At 58.1% G+C, this 19,891-nt stretch overlaps 1 protein-coding gene and 1 long non-coding RNA gene across 13 annotated transcripts in view; both read left to right on the top strand.

Moving 5' to 3' along the window:
• DPP6 (dipeptidyl peptidase like 6) overlaps window positions 1–10,848 on the top strand; it is a 1,029,560-nt gene extending 1,018,712 nt beyond the window's left edge. For all 5 annotated transcript variants that reach the window (XM_060305069.2, XM_060305068.1, XM_060305071.1 and 2 more), the window contains exons 21-26: window positions 349–403; window positions 4,139–4,250; window positions 5,915–5,973; window positions 6,760–6,832; window positions 6,927–7,000; window positions 8,949–10,848. In XM_060305069.2, coding sequence (XP_060161052.1) covers window positions 349–403; window positions 4,139–4,250; window positions 5,915–5,973; window positions 6,760–6,832; window positions 6,927–7,000; window positions 8,949–9,095 — 520 coding nt within the window. In that variant the 3' untranslated portion in view covers window positions 9,096–10,848. The remainder of the gene's footprint in view (window positions 1–348; window positions 404–4,138; window positions 4,251–5,914; window positions 5,974–6,759; window positions 6,833–6,926; window positions 7,001–8,948) is intronic.
• A 6,132-nt stretch (window positions 10,849–16,980) lies between these two features.
• The window catches only part of LOC115851889 (uncharacterized), a 51,658-nt gene continuing 48,747 nt past the window's right edge, over window positions 16,981–19,891 (top strand). For 6 of the 8 annotated variants that reach the window (XR_009565223.1, XR_009565222.1, XR_009565220.1 and 3 more), the window contains exons 1-2: window positions 16,981–17,371; window positions 17,625–18,082. This is a non-coding gene — a long non-coding RNA (uncharacterized lncRNA). The other 2 variants (XR_009565221.1, XR_011377695.1) reach the window with 2 other exon arrangements.

Genomic DNA, 19,891 nt, shown 5'->3' with positions numbered 1-19,891 from the left:
TTCTTCCTGCTGATCCCGGAGGGCCCTCCCAGAGCCTGGTGGCTGGGAGTCACGACGTGGTCCAAGTAAGGGAGACGGGGACCCAGGCGGGCCTGCGCGTCTCCAGAACATCCTCTGCTGCTGCGCGTTCCTGGTTCTCAGCCAGCTTTACATGCCCGGCCGCGCCACAGTGATGGCAGGGGCGCTTGGCGTAAAGCAAAAGCAATGACCGATGATATTAGAATTCCAATATTTCCTTTGATTAAAGTGGGGTTTTCATCCTTGAAATGGTTGGAGAACACGGCTCTAGGCCGCAGGGTTGCACGACTCAGCCGTGGCGCGCTAACTCCCGCCTCCTTGACCTTGCAGGATGATGCTGAAGGAGCAGTACATTGACAAGACACGCGTGGCCGTGTTTGGGAAGGTGAGGTTGCTGGCCCCTGTTTGCACGCCCCCTGCTCAGGCCCTGACCTGCACCACCCCCAGGCCTGACCTGATTCACTGGGAACATCTCTGCTCCAGCCGCCTGCGAGCCTTTTTTTTTTTTTTTTTAACATCTTTATTGGAGTATAATTGCTTTACAATGGTGTGTTAGTCTCTGCTGTATAACAACGTGAATCAGCTATACGTATACATGTATCCCCATATCTCCTCCCTTTTGCATCTCCCTCCCACCCTCCCTCTCCCACCCCTCCAGGTGGTCACAAAGCACCGAGCTGATCTCCCTGTGCTATGCGGCTGCTTCCCACTAGCTATCTATTTCACATTTGGTAGTGTGTATATGTCCATGCCACTCTCTCACTTCCTCCCAGCTTACCCTTCCCCCTCCCCATGTCCTCAAGTCCATTCTCTACATCTGCGTCTTTATTCCTGTCCTGCCCCTAGGTTCTTCAGAACCATTTTTTTTTAAAGATTCCATATATATGTGTGAGCATACAGTATTTGTCTTTCTCTTTCTGACTTACTTCACTCTGTATGACAGACTCTGGGTCCGTCCACCTCACTACAGATAGCTCAAGATGTTCAGTGGTCCCAGCACAGGGAGTCCTCATCTGAGCAGCTCGTGTGTCAGTGCTCCTTTGCACACTCTCTGGAAGGAAAGCTAGAAGCCAGGTCCTTGTGGGAGTGCTCTGTGAGGCTCCTAGTTACTTTTCAGACAAGCCTGCCATGGCTCTAGGGGTGGTACCCCAGGAAAGAAGGGGAGGCAGGAGTCTTTATTTCTGTATGTCTTTCTGTGCAGTAGCCACATTAATTTAGCAGGTTCACTTACGTGGTAGGGAGGAGGTGGGGAGGTTCGTGCACTGAACTGTCAAACCAGAGAAGCTTCCACGGGGTGGCCCACGTCCGAGGGCCGTAGCCGGGGGTGGTGGGGTCGTGGCTTGGAGTTGGGTCCTATCGCTTGGCCCCCTCCCCCGTTGTTAGGCGGCCTGGACCCGCGGGCTCTTGGTCTCAAGGCAGGAGCACAGATAGACACAGACCCGTCTTCCCCCTGAGGGAACAGGTCCTGCAGAGGGGCCTCGCAGGGACCCCACGGCAGGTGGAGGTTTGAACAGGTAACCGGAGAGTTGCCTGTTACGTCATCACCTCTGAGCCCAGGGTTTTGAGGGAGCCGTGTGCATCTGAGACGAGGGCTCGCCCTGTGGAGGTCCCAGCACGCGTGCTATGTATCCCACACCTGCACGGGAGGTGCAGCAGCAACGGGAGGGCCCAGGGCACGGCTCAGAGCCTGGACGCCGAGTCCCAGGGCTCATTCTGTGCTGGCGGAGGCCACTCCCAGCCTGCGAAGCTCAGAGCCAGTTGGATCACTTACAGCATAACTTGGGGCGACAGCTCTTACCTCCCGTCCCCATGGGAAAGTTACTGACCCACAGACTGACCATGGCTCAGGGCAGGGCGCCCGGGCCCAGGTCAGCCTCTGTCCAGTCTCGGCTCTTCCCCAAACATGCCCTCTGCTCCTGGGAGCTTGGCCTCCCTCCTCTGGCTGCTTTCCACGTGGGCACCTGAGCATGGCCCCCACGCCTGGACCTTTCAAAGGTCACTGTGGACGCAGACGCAGGAGTCAGGGCGCCGTGAAGAGGCTTTCTGGACAAGTGGGAGATTCAGCTGCCTGGGCGTCGTGCACTGTGTGCACGGGGGCCCACACGTCCTTCAGAACGCAGCCCACGCCCCCGTCCCTGAGACAGGCCGAGGATGTGTGTGGTGCTGTTTGCTGGTCACCACCCTTATCCACTCTGCCTGATGGGTCCCCGCCTCTTTGAATGGCACCTCAGGTGCAGGGCTGTGGACTCTGTGATTGCGTCCCCTCCAAGGCAATAAGCCGTTGATTCCTTTAGCTGACGGGCATTCGGCAGGTTCAGGTTCACAGCACGCGTGAGAGAATTACCCCTGCTCCCCCCGGCATGCACGGGCTCCCCACTATCAAGCCCCACCGTTTGGTACCTTTGTTACGGTTGACAAACCTGCGCTGACACGTCATCATCACCCAGAACCCAGAGTCTACATCAGGATCCCTCTTGAGGTGGTACCTTCTGTGGGTTTAGACAGATGTGTGATGGCATGTCTCCATCATCACGGGACCGCACAGAGCAGTCTCTCTGCCCTGAGGATCCTCTGAGCTCCACCTCTTCACCCCTCTCTCCCCTCCCCCAGCAGACACTCCTCTTTTTACCGTCTCCACGGCTGTGCCTTTTCCAGAGTGTCACGGATTCAGAATCACACAGCGTGGAGCCTTCTCAGATGGCTTCTCACTTAGCATTTAAGGTTCCTCCAGATCTTCCCATAGCGTCATAGCTCTTCTCTTTCTAGCACCAGATAATCCGCTGCCTGGAAGCACCACAGTTCATCCGCTTGCCTACTGAAGGGCATCTGGGTTGCTTCCAAGTTTCGACAATTACGAGCAAAGCTGCTCTGGTCATCCATGTGCAGGTTTTTGTGTGGATATAAGTTTTCAGCTTCTTAGAGTAAATACCAAGGAGTGCAGTCACCAAGGAGTGCATATGGTGAGGGGATGTTTAGTTTTGTAAGAAACCAGCGAACTGTCTCCATAGTGTTTGCACCATGTTGCGTTCCCACCAGCAACGAATGAGAGTTCCTGTTGCTCTACATCCTCACCAGCATTTGATGTTGTCAGTCAACACATTTTAAAAAACAAACTGCAGAATGACTGGTAAGGCTTGGAGATTCCATTGACCATGAATATTATTTGCCAGAAACCAAAAAGACTGTTATTGTCATTAAGATATTCCTGTTCTACTGAAGGAGCACTATTATAATGTAACAAACTTAAATATATTGATCAAAAACAGTTACTTCTACAGGGAGTTTGGCATGGCATGGACATGACAGTCTCCATCAGGTATGTGGGTTCTACACACGCCACCCTCTCACCTCAGCACACGCACTCACACTCGCCCACACCTTTGACAGTCCTCTGCCACAGCCTGGTTCTCCGGGCCTTCACTCTCCTTGCCCACCTTTGCTCAGCAAAGCATCACATCTGTGCCCCCTTCCCTTTGGGTCTTGCAGGAAACAGGTGCATCTGGACCAGCCAGCACCCACGGCAGATACGGTGTAATGCTTTGCTCTCTCTGGAAGGCTCACATTGAAATTGGGGTCTTTCATGTCAGCCCCAAATAAGGGCAGTACAGGAAATGAAGGACTGCCCCACATACACGACACGTGCGGACGTCTGTCCCGGGCAGACCCCTGAGCTGAGCATCCTGGCGACCAGTGCTGGAGCCCTTTGACATTGGCTCCTCATGGGCCCGCCCTCAGAATCACAGAAAGCGGGTCGGCTCTGCCTGTAGGCAAGGGAGAGGCAGCAGGGGGCGCTGCGTCAGAACGCTGGGCAGCTGTCCCACACCGCACGCCGCACTCCAGCCCCCAGTCACCCTCCACAGTCAGCGCCACGCTTCATCCTCGTGTCGCTCGAACACGAGGCCCAGGAGGGGGATGCTTGCCTCACGTTATATTTAGCTGGAAAGGCGTTTGTTTTTATCTTTTTACCTCCCTTATAATTTTTCAACGTTAAATTTTTTTAGAAAAACGAACTAGGTGACAGTGGTTGCTTGAGCCACTGACCTCATTGTCTGAGGCTGTTTTCATGGGTGAGTTATTGACTTTGCTCCTGCCCTTCTCTCTGCCCTCTGCTCGTTCCCAGGATTACGGCGGGTACCTGAGCACTTACATCCTCCCAGCGAAGGGCGAGAATCAAGTCCCGGTTTTCACCTGTGGCTCTGCGCTCTCCCCGATAACAGACTTCAAGCTCTACGGTAGGGCCCCAACCGGAGGGGCGCTGGTCCCACCCAGCCCCCGCCCCCAGGCCTCCCTCCCTCAGCGCCCAGTCCGATAACCTGCAGGGTGGCGAGGCCCGCGGTGGAACCTCACAGACAGGGCCTGGGGGCGGGGGGAGAGGGGTTCACGCCACTTGCTCGGAAAGTGGTCAGCCCACCGCTGTCCCTCAGTCGCGTTCCCGACACACGAGACCAGGAGCCAGAACACGCCCAGCTCCTGTGCTTGCAGTGATGGGAGTGGCACGAGCAGAAGGGAAGGGGACTCCGGGCTGCCCTCGCCCCTCCTTTCTGACCCCGCAGTGCGGCGGGGGCCCTGCGCCGTGTCTCTGTCCGGCGCGGGGTGTCTGGGGGCTCTGGGGGCAGGTGAAGGGCTGGGGGAGCTGCTGCCCAGGGGCCTGGGTGGCTCTGCCCCGCCCTCCGCCCCGGCACCTGCCAGCTCCTTTCTGCGACCGGACTCCCAGTGTGGCGGGCAGACCCTGCCTGCAGCTGCACGGACATGGCTCTGTGGGCACTGCTGGGGGGGTCCTCCCTCTGGTCAGCCAGCCTCTTTTCTCTGAACGTGAAGGGCTTTGTGATGTCACCCTGATTTTAAATGTCGGCAAGGCCCTCTCTGTGGGCTCTGGGAGCTGGCATTCGGGCCAGGGCGGCAGGGAGTCTGGGCCGTCGGCCCCAGCTGCCGGCACCGAGCCAGGCTGATGGGGCATCCGGGGGCTCCTGGTCGCTGGTGTGCGGAGCCCTGCTGGGGGCCTGAGGTCCCTTCGGGGCAGAGGAACCAGCATCACTGCATGGCCGCACCCTCCCGCGCCCCAGCTCGGCGCCCGTGGACCGCGCGGAGCCGTCCAGGGACACCGCGCGTCTGCAGCTCAGCAGCTCTGGCCGCCGCGAGGCTCACGACAGATGTGCTGGTTTTTGCAAGTGCTCAATGCGCATTCCGACGCAAGATCATACAGGAACCCCCCTCATTCCAAACTCTAATCACTTAAAATTACTGTCCCATGGGAATCCGTGTAACATTCTCTGTTTTTCAAATTCAGTGAGACTTTCTCGGGGTTTTTAATCAAGCTATTTCAAATCTGCCTGAGTTGAGTGCACACGAATGCGCCCAACCCCGCGCCTTGATGTGTCACTGTGCCTGGGACAGCGGAGAGCCCACGTGGTCTCCTGGACTGAACTAAGGGGTCCCTGCACCTGTAGAAGGAGCTCGGTGCCCTGCACTCCCGGACTTCCTGACGGGGCGGCCTGGGTCCTCACGAGACCCTGGACCTGAGCCAGGGGGCAGGCAGAGCGGAGGCAGCCGACACTTTCTGAAAATAAGGGAACCTGATGGAAGTTGGCTCTTCGTATCTGTTCCCCCTTCTGGGTGTTGAAATGAAGTGGGGGCGGGGTGTGAATCCTGTTTATTTCGGAATCAGATCAGTTCGGTTTCCCTCGTGCTGCAATCCCACCTCCACCACTAGCAGGTCTAAATGTCACTGTGGCGCTGGCTGAGGAACCCTGCAAAGACCCACGGGGTTTAGTGCTTCTTCAGAAGCAGATGTTCCCCGGGAAGATGGAAGGGAGTCCAGCCCCGTCCCCAGGGCGGCCCCCGGAGCCCAAAGGGGCCCCGAGGCCAAGGGCTAACGCTCTCCTCTGCTTGTGTGCAGCGTCTGCATTTTCCGAGAGGTACTTGGGCCTCCACGGACTTGACAACAGAGCGTATGAGGTGTGTTTGGGTTAGGGTTAGGGTTTGGGGCAGAGCCACCACTTGGCAAAAACGAGGAACCCTGCGATGATGCTTCTCCGAACTGCTCCCTCCCTCCCTCCCTCCCCCCCAGGCCCCGCCCCCTCTTAACTCCCACCCTCCCGTGTCAAAGCCCATTCACCCGGGTGCCGTGAGCTTTCCGAGATGGGTCTGGTTGCCCATTCTGGAACCGGCGGGACAAGGCGGGAGGTGGGGAAGGGCTTAGGGTGGAGGAGTCTGTCGCAGGGCCGTAGGCTCGGGTGTGGATGGCCGCTGGCCCGCTGCCCCCATGGCTGCTTCTGCTCCCGGGAGAAGCAGCCCCTGATGGGGGAGCAGGAAGCCTCCCAGACACCGCCTCCTGGTCTTGACCGCTCAGGCGGCTGAGTGTGGGCATCACGCATGCATCTCACTGGCACCGAGGAGGCCAGAGAGCTGCTGCGGGCCAGGCTGCGGCTTCAGAGCTGCAACCCGGGCACGGACAGCGGGACGCTCTGGCCAGGGCAGCACCTCCCAGCGGCATCGGTTGAATGAAGGGCCCAGGCCACCTTCAGGGGGAGGAGACCTTTCTCCCTGCTTCCTAGATCTTCTCCTGTCCCCTTCCTCTTTAAAAGGGGTTGGGGCTGGGAAAGCCCAGGCCCCCGAGAGCTTTCTCAGGGCTTCCAGGAACTGTGCCCAGCACACTGCATGGCCCTCACCCTCCGGGTCAAGGCTCCTGGGCTCATGCCCTACTCCCCACGGCGGGCGCTGACCCCTGTCGCCCATGTGCAGATGGCCAAGGTGGCGCGCCGGGTGTCCGCGCTGGAAGGGCAGCGGCTTCTCCTCGTCCACGCGACCGCCGACGGTGAGCCCCCGACACTGACCACGGCGCTCGGCGAGAGCATCGCCCTGCGTGGGGTTACAGGTTTTGACACTTTCTTCTTTTCTTCTTCAAACAGAAAAAATCCATTTCCAGCACACCGCAGAACTCATCACGCAGCTCATTAAGGGAAAGGCTAATTACAGCTTACAGGTACCGTGCTGCACGCCTGCCCTGCCTCACACCACACATGCCTTTCCACGGACGAGGAGCTGAGTGGTGCCCGGCCACGCATGACTGCAAACACTCCTCCGTCACGGCCATCGGAGATGCTCGGGGACACATCAGATCAGACAGATGGGCAGTGCTTGCTTTTTCTGCCGATTGATGGCGGCTCGGTTCAGCACTCAGGCTGTGTTTAAGCCCCTTTAGGCTCCACCAGCGCCCCCCGCCCCCGCTCCCTCCCCGGGGGATGAGCAAAGGCGGGGCAGCAGCCACACCCCCATGCTCACTGAAGAGGGGGCTGCTGTCCCACTGATGAGCGCAGCCTTGGCTTCACTAGCCTCCCCCCGGAAAGCACACGTCTGCTAAATACTGGCTGGATGTTCCAGAACCTTCTGTGGTGCCGCAGTAGTTAAAGAGCTCTGTCTTTCCCAAGAACCCGACTCACAGCCTTGACCTCACTGGCATCAAGTGCTGACCCACCGGCTCTAGTGTAGGTGCTTTCCAGCGATGCACGGTGCTGCTTCTGGAAACTTCTTCCATCTCCTTCGCGCCCTCTGGTTCACTTGGTGAGACAGGTATGACCCCGGTGGTCTTCTCGGGTCCAGGATAAACGGGAGACTTCCTCAACCAGGGTGCCAGGCAGCGCTGCCTGCCTCTGTCTCCCAGCCCTGGCTTTGCTGCGTGGCTGTCTCGTACAGGGCCGGTGTGCGCTGGCCGGTAGGGGGAGCGCTTCCCGCAGGGACGGAGGCCGGCTTGCGTGCTGATGAACGCGGAGGGAGGGAGGGGCTTAGTTCACGTGACACTGGAGTTCCTTCTGAGCATGCTCAGGTCACAGTACAACGCTAAGTACGTCGTATGCACGCGATGCAGCCGCGGTAGGTCCGATGGCAGAGCTCTGCCTGCCGGTGTGGACCACTCCCCACAGACAGGCGAAGCAAAGTCAGCAAGGTGCTGGGCGACACCCACCCCAGGTCCCACTGGACACTGTGCAGGCGCGGCGAGTGTCTGAGATACTCGATAAGCTTGTAAAGGTGACAACTCCAGGTGAGGGCTCCAGGCAACCAGGACCCGAGTAGGAGGAGACATACTTCCTGCTCTGTAACCCTTTGTACTATTTGATGTTTAAGGTACATATAATAGCTCAATGACCACCTTCATAAATATGAAAATAAAGGTGAGTGTCATCATCTGAAGACATAAGAGGAAGACAGGGTTCAAAATGCAGGAAGCAGCCTGGTGTCATGGAAAGAACATGGGCTTTGGGGCCAATTAGACTTGGCTTTGAATCCCAGCTTCGGGCCCTTCGTGTGGAAGTGGTGCAGTGCCCCTGGGTACTCGGTGTCATTACATTTGGGGATGGGATGATTAGCTGCCGTCTTTTCAGCCCTGCCTGTGTCCCAGGCCTTGTTCTAAGCATTTCAGAGGTGTTCCATCATTCAATTCTCACATAGCTCAGTGAGCTAGATTTTATGATGAGGTCATCTGCATTCGACGGCCGGGGTCCAGGAAAGCCCCCTGTGCACGGCGCACGGTGAGTCAAACGCAGGTGCCCGTGGGAGCGAAGGTTTCCCCACACTCACCAAGGTTATAGAGGCAGCACGGAATGCTTCTCCTTTCTTTGGGAGTCCTGATGCCTGGAGGCCTGGGCCGCTCGCTGCCTCGGTGGTCCCCGAGCCTGGATCCCTGTTGCAAATTCAAACAAGCGGAGCGAGCGAGGCGTTCAGAGTCTGTTAAACAATGTGTTTTCTGATTCCGTCCCTGATTTGCTGAGGGGACCCTCCACCTGGCAAAGCCGCGAGGAGAAGCAGCCCTGAGATGCCCTCCAGGCTGAGCTTCCGGCTGTGCGGAGCTCGGGCCGTGGGGCTCGGAGTCTCAGCGGCGCCCCAGCCCACGCGGAGGGCGGCCACGGGGGTAACTCCTCACGCCTCTCTTGCAGATATACCCGGACGAGAGCCACTACTTCAGCAGCGCCCCCCTGCGGCAGCACCTGTACCGAGCCCTCATCGGCTTCTTCGTGGAGTGCTTCAGGGTCCAGGACAAACTCCCGACAGTAGCAGCGAGAGAGGATGAGGAGGAAGACTGACCGAGCCGGCCCGGAGCGCGCCCGGCGCCTGCTGGACCAGTGGACACCGACTGGGGAGCCCCGCCTCGCTCTCCCTCAGGGGCCTGGGTGGGGGCAGGAAGCGCCACCTTCCCAGCATGTGTGTTTCTGGTCCTGAGGGCAGTTTTGCCCCAGAAACAAGCGCCTCCCCGGGTGGAGATGCATCGTCGCTCACAAGGGCTTCCACGGAGCCTGGAGCCGTCGCCACCCTGGAGTGACGGGTACCTCCCCGCGACCCCTCCCCGAGGAACAAAGCGAAGGACGGATGGCCGTGCAGAAGCTGGCCCTGGAATTCGAGCTCACGAGCGGTAGCGTTGAGACCCGGCCTCCGCCCGGGTACCGCTTCCACTCCAGGGCATCATACCCCGTCTGATGTCACCGCGCCATGGACCAACTAGAGCACAATTGTTTTCCTAGTACTTGTCCATAGATTGGCTCGCGCCTTTCTGTAATTAGGAGATTCTGCATTTTAAGGGGCTGTACGAAGTGTTACTGTAGCTACGCTAATGGTTAACCTTATGGAATTAATGCGTATTTTTCTATGGTTTTTACCTGACACTGTCTCTGGTCATGGGGTTGCTTTGCTGTGCTTTTTCTTTCTTTTTTTTTTTTTGCTTTGTTTTGCTTTGTTTTGCTTTGTTTCGTTCAGTCAGTATGTAGGCTTTGCACTTGTTTGGATAAAGAAACAGATCAGAAGTAACTGCTCTCTCCTCAATGTCATCATTAGACTTTGTGGAGACATTTCAGAACACTGAGCGGGAACAAAACATCCAATACTCTTCACTAAAAGAAGTCATAAAGGAAACCTGTCTCCCGCCAAAGCTGCATTAGGGTCTGGCTTAGAGTTGCCTTGTGCATCTCCCTGCGCCCTTAGGCCAATCCTTTTCCTCCCTGATAAGCCGGCAAGTCTTTTCAGGTGACGTTTGGTTAAAAAACATGAACAAAGTGTTGACTCCACCTCCAGGTCTGTCACGTGTGCTGGGTGACAGGAACCCTGGAGGCAAGTGAGGCCCGCACCGGTGTCACCCCGACCCTGGGGTGGCTCTGTCCCTCCGTGCCGCACGCAAGCAGTGTCGTCGATGTCCCTAGCCTGGTAAGACATCCTCTGAGCAGGTGCACAGCCAGCATCCCGTGTATATTTCACCTTGTTGTATATAAAGACGGGAATGCGGTCATGGCGTCGCGCCGCGTCCCCTGCCCTCCGCCCGGTTTTCGTCGTGTTCTGCCTGCATGCCACAGCCTGGCTGAGCTGCTCTCTACAAGTGCTTGTTGGAAATACATTGACGACCGTCATCGCCTCTGGAGCTTGTTGACAGCCTGAGTGTCAGTTCGGATTTCTCCAGCTCCCGGTCCCCCTGGGAAGGGGGACTCCCTGACATTCTTATCAGCGGAGAAGATACGTCCATGTCACTTTTGGTGTTTGGGGGTTTGGGTTTCATCTGCACGAGCTTTGAATGTCAGTTGTACTTAGTTCGATTGGAAGATCTCCGTCACAGGATTGTTTTTCAGGGGATGCATCGCCGTTTGGGAAAAGGATGAATGTGCCGACCAGCAGGACCGCTTGAGCGCTACATGGCCATGCTTTTGCTATTTCAATGGGCTCGACGGACTGCAGAGCCAACTCAGTCTGAAAAGGGAAGCCAGCTCTGGCCACAAGATCTGGCAGGAGGGAGTGAGGATGTGGCATGGTAGTGTTTGTTCATCCACGGAATAAAACATTATTTTACCACTTGGATAGCTCTTTTCTTGCTTATCCTCCACCATCTCACCTTAGAATGTGTACAGATGTTCAAGAAGCCTTTCAAGTACTCATTGATGCGTCCTCAGGGGCCTGTGTGCAGCACGTGAAACCTGCCTCTGTGGTAGCAGCGGCCTGATGGTAGGAAGAATAGGACCAGTCAGATACATCAAAGTCCCAAATCAACCAGAAAAGAGAATTCGAGTTTCGTCTTAAAAGTTTCAGGGTGAAGCCATAGAAGTATTCCCTAACTCTCCCCAGCCTCTCCCCACTCGCCCAGGAAGGAGGCCACCTCCTCCCCGCCGCCTTCTGCCAGGACCGGCCCTGAAAGCAGACACTGGCCTTGATCACTGGGACCGCCCCACTTCCACGCAGTGGGAAGCCGGCCTGGGAGAGCCCGGAGCCTGCACCTGCCCTGTGTGTGTGAGGTGAAGTGTGTGACACATGTGACCGTGGTTGCTTGTTTCCATTTTTAATTAGTTTTAAAATGTTTTAATAAGACCCTGAAGCTGTGGAACTTCAGAGCCCAGTACAGGGAGCACAGCCCTAACCCGGGGGCATCCCTCTTCCTCGGCATCTCCTGGGACACAGCTGCCTCGTTCACAGGGGAGGGTGGCGTGTGTACCCCTGGCCTGAACACACGCTGCCCCTCCCTCTCTTGCCTGACCTGTCAGTCCCAGAAAAATGATTTCGTGAAGGATTAGTTGCCTTCCCGAAGCCCCTGTTAAAAACCTCAGTGTCACAAGAGAGGCTGGAAGGATATTTCAGAGATACATCCTTCTGTCAGCATGTGGCTGTGAGCTCTCGGGACAATCACAAGAGGAAGGAACAGGAAGCCTGTTAGCGCGTGGTACACACACTTAGGATATCCAGACCGTGTATACGAGTAGAACTCTGCCCCACGACCTGCGGCAACCAGCCCCGGGCGGCCAGGACTCGACCAGCATTTGAGTTTCCTAATGTCTGCCCCCACTTCCAACTTGGGACCAACTGGGGAAAACCTAACGCATCCCCTAGGCAGTAAGAGCCCTGCCCCAGCCCGCAGGGCACCCCGAGTCCCCTCTCCCACCGAGAATCTGTCCCGCTCCCCTGTCTGCCCTCAGTCTCCGTGGAGCACACGTGAGGGTGGTCAGCCCCCACACTCCAGCCAGCTCTGGGGAAGCAGATTGTGCTTGCTCTGATTTGGGTGTGCACCAGTCAGCTAGGGCTGCATAACAAAGCACCACAGACTGGGCAGCTTAAACAACAGGAATTTATTTCTCACAGTCTGGAGGCTGGAAGTTGAAGCTCAAGGTGCCAGTGAATTAGGTTCCCAGTGAGAACCCTCTTCCTGGTTCATAGATGGCCACCCTCTGGCTGTGTCCTCACCCAGCAGAAAGGGGAGAGCTCTGGTCTTTCCTTGTCTCATAAGGACACTAATTCCATCACAGGGGCCTCATCCTCACAGCCTCACCTAACCCTAATCACCTCCCAAAAGCCCATCTCCAAGAACCATCGTATCAGGAGTTAGAGCTTCAACATATGAATGGGGGTGGGAGGGAGACACACGTTCAGTCTGTAACACGTGGTTCTCATCTTCACGCAGGCATTCTAGAGAGAAAATAGAGCTGCCGAGGAGCAGGTGGGGACCCTGGGGGCAAGTGGGAGGGAGAGGACCCAGCCTCGGGGACACTGCTTCATGGGTGGGGCTTCTCAGGAGGTCTGGACAGGCAGGTCTCAGGGCGCTGGCCCTGAGAGGCCTGGGCTCCCTTCTGCAAACCACAAACTCCAAAAAGCCGTTCACCATCTGAACCTCATCACTCACACTACACAGATAGGGGATTAGAAGCCCTGAGAAGGCAAGGGAGTTGCCCAAAATCACACAGCAAGGCAGCTACAGCCCTACGTTGCTTTCCCCTCTCATTGTTTTCTTTCATGATAAGCGAAGCGCAGGCCTCCCTCCTGGGTCTAGCACGTTCCTCTGGGCACCAGCGCTGGGCCCCAAGCACAGCCCCCGGCCAACACAGAACCAGGCTTGCTGGAAAGGGTGTCAAGGTCTAGATTCCGAGCAAATGACAAATCCGTGGATGCTTCCAATTCCTGTTCAGTTCAAGCCTCTTTTGTAGGAAACCTCATTGGACCAGCCCACCAGGCATCCTCTGAAGCGGTATAAGCTGTGTCTTTAATGTTTCCCAGATGGGATCTGAGGCCACTACAAGTCTGGGAGTAACATTTGGAAACAGAACAGCCTGAACCGGCCACACCCTCTAGATCGAAGACCCTCGACTCTGACGCACATCAGAATCCACTGGGCACTTTGTAAGGTAGAGCCCTGAGCCCCAGGATGATGACGTACATGTGTACACACGCAAACACACACGTGTCCGGGAAGCACCACACCGAACGATATCGCCCCAGAGAACCTAAGCAGGAGTCCCCAGGGCTGCCGCGTGGCAGCTCCCACGACATCCTCCAGAGGCCTGTCTGTCTTCTCCTTCCCACTCTCTGGTCCCTGAAGGTCAAGCAGACTCCCGGGTCCCAGGTGGGCGCTCCATGCTGGGGGCGGCAGAGAAGGAGGGACACGCCTGGGCCCCCAGAGCATGGCTGCACCCCAGCCCTGGGCCCCGCCTGCTCATCTTGGGCTTCTCCACTTCCTGCAGCTCCCACATCACCCTGAGGTCTGGTCACGCTGGCCAACCCCCCAGAAGCATCGGTGTGGGGCCTGGACTCCACTACCACCAGCCTCACACCCCTGAGAACAGAATGGGGAGCGAGGTGTGAAATCCCTTCTCGGGCCACTTAGAAGTGGTGAGATTCCTGGCCGGGGACCCTTAACATTGGCTAATGTGCTAAGTCAAGGGGCGGGGCTTCTAGGGCCGGAGGATGCCAGCAGAGGGAGGAGTTACGGGCGTTGAACAAAACCACGCTCTCCTTCGTGGCCCTGTGTCTTCAGTGGCACCGGGGATCTTCCTGAAATAGAGCCCGACCCCTGCCCACCCGATGACAAGCCCCTGGAGGCAGGGAAAGCGTTGATTTCTTCTGCATCCTGTCCTCCCCTCCCCTCCCAGGGCCAGCGCTGGGCTGTGAGCGGCAGAAGGGGACAGGCGGAGCTGGCAGGACATGGTGTGGGGAGTTGCCCCCGGAGGCGGGACCACCACTTGCTCGCAAGCCTTGGGAATCCCACCCCGCAGGCGGACCCTCTGCTGTGCTGGGGGAGGGGGAGAGCACTTTGAGGGGCTGGAGCTTCTCTGGAGCCTTACTGAGCTCACTAACTGGCAGCAGGCTGTCCGGGGAGCCCCGTGCAAGTCAAAGGTCATGAACGGTGGGTGGGGCCTCCCTGCTCCGGGGTAACAGCCTCTCAGCAACGCTCGGGCTCATGCGAAACTCTTCAGGCTTCATCAGTCTCACAGCACGCAGCTGTGAGCACTTCAGCCAAACCCGGCAAATGTGTCTTCAGTTATTCAATCACTAGGACCTAATCAACGGCTTGAAAGTTCCGTTTGTATAAAGTGTCAGTTACCGAAGAGTTTCAGTGCTGAGCTCCTCTGTCTGGAAGAGTAAGATTCTCTCTCTCCTCTCTCTCCCGCTTTTACTCTCTCCCCAGAGCAGTCCTGCTGAATCCACAGCTCAGTGGGGCCCAGCCCGGTGGGAATAGGAGAGCGGGGGCGGGGCGGGCACAGGAGGGGGCCCGGCGGACGGCGCGCAGGGGTGGCAGCAGCCCTCGTGGGCTGCCTTTCTGGATCGGGGTGAGCATGGCTCCACCGTGTGCTCTGGCTGCGGGACCCTGTGCTCTGCCGGTCTTCCTGAACTTTCGTTGCATTATTTGTAAAAAAGAATGGCAGGGGTACTAGTTGCCTGGGGCTGCTGTTAACACAGTGCCGCAAACCGTGCAGCTTAAACAACAGACACGTGTGCTCTCCCGATTCTAGAGGCCAAAGTCTGTATAGAAGCGTCGGCGGGGCCGGGCTCCTGAAGGCTGCAGGGAGGGATCTGAAAGCCTCCTCCAGCGTCTGGTGGTCCCTTGGTTGGGGCAGCAGAACTCTGACCTTCAAACGGCATCGTCCCCGTGTGCCTGCCTGTCTCTGTCCACCTTTCCCCTTTCCATGAGGACAACCCTCCCACTGGATTAGGACCCACCCTAACGAGCTCAACTTCACTTGCTCATCTGTGGTGATGAAGAAAAGACTTCCAAATTAGGTCCCATTCGGAGGCACTGGCGGTAAGTTAGGGCCGGGGGGTGGGAGGCAGTGATGCAGCTCAGTCCCTGAAGCAGGGTTTCCTACCAGGGAATGATCTGGGCGTGGGGGGAGGAAGAAGGTACCGGGGCTGCAGGGCGGCCACAGGACAGAGAAGCCCTCCCGGGGGTGAAGAAGCCTGTGGCTCGGGGAGCAGGCCCTGCCCCTCCCACCCCGTCCTCTGCAGGAGGCAGCTCCAGCAGCCTGGCTGCTTCTGGAGGGAACAGGAGCTGGGCCCACCGTGTCCTCTGCGCTCCTGGGAAGGGGGCGGCCACAGCACCACCGGACCCTGCAGGGCTGCCCCCTTCCTCAGGCATCTCTGAGAGCCTGGATTCTCCCAACATCCACCTCGGGAGAGCCGGGAGGTGCCAGCAGCCGTCCGCAGGCCTGCTGTCGGCTCTCTGGTCAGGGAAAGGCCATGGGGCCGGCTGCACACGCCCGGAGGAGCCCAGTGCGGAGTGGGGCTGAGTGGCTAGCTCCTTCTCGAAACCCAGGCAAGTGCTGCTGTGTCTCTCAGGGGTTCACCCATGCCACTGAAGGCCTTTAATTTTAGAAAATCGCAAAATGCAGCTTAATGGCAAGGGGGAGGTGCAGCCCTCTCCCCAGTTTGGCCTAGAAAAACCCTTCCCTGAAAACCACTGGGGACTTCTGGCTTTTTGAGTGTGAGCTGCCCATTCTCCTTCCTCGGCCCCTGCAATAAACCTTTCTCTGCTCCAAACTTTGCTCAGCCTCACTGTGCGTCAGGCACACGGACTTGGGTTTGACCACAGTTTGTCCTGACGAAGCCATCTTTACTACAGACAGCTTGGTTTTACCAAAATATCCTGCCGGTCACGGAGGGTAAATTTCCTAAGAACACCCTTGGGAGAGTGGCGGGCTTTCTGCCGGCGGGGGTCCGTCGCTCACTGGCACACGCTTCCCCACCTCCCAGGACCGAGTGGCCAGATGCAGGTCCGATGGTCAGCAAGTGAGGTACAAACCCAACCAGCAAGAATGGTTTGACACCTGCTGTGGCTGGTGGGCCGGGAGCTTCTCAGAGGAGCTGGGCTGGCCCGGGACAAGCCATCCCGTCCCCTGGCCTCCCGGAGAGAAAGATTCCGACAAGGAGAGGCCGTGAGGACAGAGAGGCCAGGCACCGCGTGCAGGCCACAGGCTTCAGAGTCGGATGGGCCTGCTGTGTGTCCTGGGGCAAGTGTCCTAAGTAACCTCTCAGGGCCCAAGTTCCTCCTTCGTGAGGCAGAGACTAACTCAGGGAACGGTGATGTGAACGTTGGTGGAATCTCCTGGCCTGCGGTAGTCAGTAAACTGAAGCTGGTGTTATTCAGAACGACTAGAATTCTTTTTTTTTAACCAAAGAGCTGGAAGGATGCCTGGCCATTTGCATTTCAAGTTTCCCAAACTACCACCTGAAAAATCTCTGCGAAACAGGTTTCCAGGCGCTGGAGGTGGGCGGGCTCTAGTCCGTGGTAAAGTGATGGGTGGGCCGAGGCTCCCCGGGAGCGCGGGCCGCGTGAGCCGGACGCTGGGTCACCGGGTGGCCGCGGGGGGCGGGGGCCGGGGTGATCCCCGTCTGCGCCTGCGCCGTCCGCTCCCACCGCGCCGGGGGCGACGCAGACCCCGCACCTGGAGGGGTAGGTGGGCCCCGGCGGCCGTGAGGCGCAGAGCCCGGGGCAAGCGGGCGGGCGGGCCTCCGCCGGGCCCCGTCCGAGACCCGGGGGGCCGAGGGCCGGGGTCACAGCGAGGCTGCGCCGGGGCCCGTCCAGAGGCCGGGGGCGAGCGGCGCGCGGGCGGGCTCGGCGCCTGCGGGGCTGCGCGCTTGGCCGGCCGGCAGGGGGCGCGCGGAGCCTGCGTTCTGGGGGACGGCCGCCCGCGGGGGTCGCGCGCCGGGAGCTGCAGGGGCGGGCGCGGGGGCGGTGGCTGGGTGAGGACGCAGGCCTGGGTCAGCGCTGCGGCCCGCGAAGGGAGCCCGGCCTGAGGGCAGCGGCGGGCACTTGGGGGCCACCCCGCCCCGGGCAGCGCCCGCCGGCTCTCGGCTCAGTCTGGCTCATTCCTCCCGGCCGCCGCCTCGTGCTCCGGAGCTGGGGACCCGGGGGCGGGCAGGAGAGGCCTCGCTCACCCAGGACCTGCTCGGGGACCCTGCCCGCGTTGGTGATCGATCGTCGAGTCCCTATCACAGGCCTCCTTGGGGTGAGGAAACAGCTGGGGACCAAGGAGAACTCGAGATCCCAACCGGCAGATTCGCCCTCCACCCCAGGGCTGCGTCCCTGCTTGCAGCCTGTGCCTGGACTCCACTTCCAGGCCGACTGGTGAGCGCCCAGGGTCCCGGAGAACGCCTGGGGTACCAGCGGCAGGTCGTGGACTCGGGTGGAGGGGGATGCCCAGCCCCCCATGACCGTACAGCCGCCACAGGCCACCTGCAGCTCAGACATCTGACTGCGAGTCCGTGGGTCACGAGTCAAATCCTTTTCACCTGCCCTAATCAAGGTCAGTTAAGACTTGCGTGTCCACCAGGCAGCACGGAGCCTAAGCAATAAGCTGTTTGCCCGGGTTGTTTCTCAGCAACTTGGAATCAGCTGCGTCCAGTTGGAGCTGAACTGGTTGGGGCCGGATGGGACCACCGATTCCCGAGCCGGGCCTGCGCGAGGGCCCGCCCAGCGCCCTTTAGACCGTGCAGCGGCCTGTAGCCCAGCTACACCTGCGCCTGCGCAGAAGGAGTCCCGCAGCTTTCTCCAATCATCACCTTTCCCCGCGCTCCCCACGCCTCAGGTGGCCCTGCTTCTTTATTCGTTATCGCGTAAATACCCCGAGCCTCTTCCCTTCCGGGACGCCAGAGCTGAGGTTTGCCCTCCTCTCTCCTGGCTTGGCCGCCTCGCCGACAGACCCGGGCGTCTCGGCGTTTGGCTTGCTGTGCAGCAGCCCAGAGGAGCCTGGTTGGGTACCAACTGCACAGGGACACTGCAGCTCGGGACCGCTGACTCTGCGCCACCTCTACCAGTTTGCGGTTTTGGAAGCATCAGGTAACGTTGGCTTCAGGCAGAATTTTCTCATTTGGGGCTTCTCCGTGAATGACACGCCTTGCCCGGGCGTTGCGGGGGCGGGGGGCGCCCTGCAGCCCTCCCCTCACAGGGGCTGTGCCCTCCGCCAGGGCTCCCTGCTCCGAGCTGTTCACCGACCCTTGAAGTGCACGGTCCCTGAGGTTTCTGTGGCTCTTCTTTCGGGACATAGCACTGTTCTTGCGGGCGCTTCTCGGGGAGTCTAACTGGGGCTGTTAACTGAGTAGTTGACTATAGCATCTGTAAGTTTGTCAGTGTGTGCTGAAAGCTGGTGATATAACTGTTCAGGATTAGCGGGTATGCCCCCTCTTCCGTGCTTCACGTTAAGGTATTATTCCAGAGAGGCTGCTTTTGTTTCCTGCGCTTCACTGATCCCAGAGCAACTGTTGCTAGTTTTCCTGGGCTGTTGAAATGAGCTTTACCAGCTGTGAAAAAGAGCTGTGAATTGTGCTATCTTGTCACCAGTTCTTAAACTCTGATACTATTGTATCCACACTCAGAAAATAACTTTGTTTCGTATTATATACAGGCAGCGGCTTTCAAATGTTTCAAGCGTTTTTCTGGGGAAAATAGATTGTGTGTGTGTGCCTGTGTGTCTAGGTGCCAACATAATTAGCACGCTATCATTCCTTCTCTAGATAACTTTCCATAGAAAAGGACATTATTCTAAGGAAGAGAAGTGTCACTGTCCACAGTCCAAGACTGGCATCATCTTCATTCTGTTGTCATATGATACCAGGTGATGGTGATGACGACAGCCATACCTAATTTCTGTATTCGGAAAAAATCCGGAAATGGTAAATTGAAATAAAACCCAAATATCTTACATGCATATGCAAAACAAAGTTTACCAGTGATAAATCCCGACTAAAAATAATCAGGACAGCTGGGGGCGTTCAGGACAGCTGGGGCCGTTTATTGGGGTTTTTTTTTTTTTCTTTTCTTTTTAGCAATTTCGGGGCAAGTGCCCCGTGCTCTGTCCACCATTACCTCTCCAGGGCAGGTGCTGCAATAAAATCATCAGAAAGAGAAGAGACTACCGCTCGGAAAGTGTACAAATGGTGCTCAAATAACACGTTAGCAGTTGTCAATCCATGTCAATACAAGCCACGCCCGTCTCTGACACACCTGTCCGGCGTGTCATGCTGTTGGCGAGTTAGTGTAAGGTGCAGGTGATGCTGGAATTCAGGTCTCGAATTCTGGAAGGTCGCACTCAAGACGTGAGTGCGAGGAGGGCCTGTTTTGTTGTTCTTGTTAAGATGGATCTGTGGGTCTCAGTAACGACCTTAGAAGATCCCGTCATTTCCCCAGATTGTGCACAGCAAGGCAGCTGCCTCGTTCTCAGAACTCTCAGGGCTTCTCCACACGGGCTCTGGGCTCTGGGCTCTGGGTCGGGCCTGCGGTGCCCTTGAGCCTGACCGCCTGGGGTCAGGGAGGCAGCAGAGGTCAGATGCGTCTCCTCCTCTGTTCCGCTCACGGCCCGAGGCCCAGAGGGAAGCAGGAGGCCGCTGTACGCTGGCGGGGACAGTCCTCTGCTCGGTGTCAGAGGGACGAGGACCCGGGAGATGTGCAGTACGTCCGGGGTGATGCTCCTGTCACGCCGATGGGACGCGACACCGGGAACGGAGCCGTGAGGCCCCCGACAGCCAGGGCGGCGCAGCCCGTCTGCAGAGACCCACCTGCTTCCCTGAAGCCTCTGCACATCCCCAGGACGCGAATGGAGGCACGTTTCCCCTGCCCAGTGATGGAAAGGAGTCCAGGAGCCGCGCAGGC

Source organism: Globicephala melas, chromosome 9 (genome assembly GCF_963455315.2).
Source record: "Globicephala melas chromosome 9, mGloMel1.2, whole genome shotgun sequence".
NCBI lineage: Eukaryota > Metazoa > Chordata > Mammalia > Artiodactyla > Delphinidae > Globicephala > Globicephala melas.
This window is presented reverse-complemented; position numbering and strand designations above follow the sequence as displayed.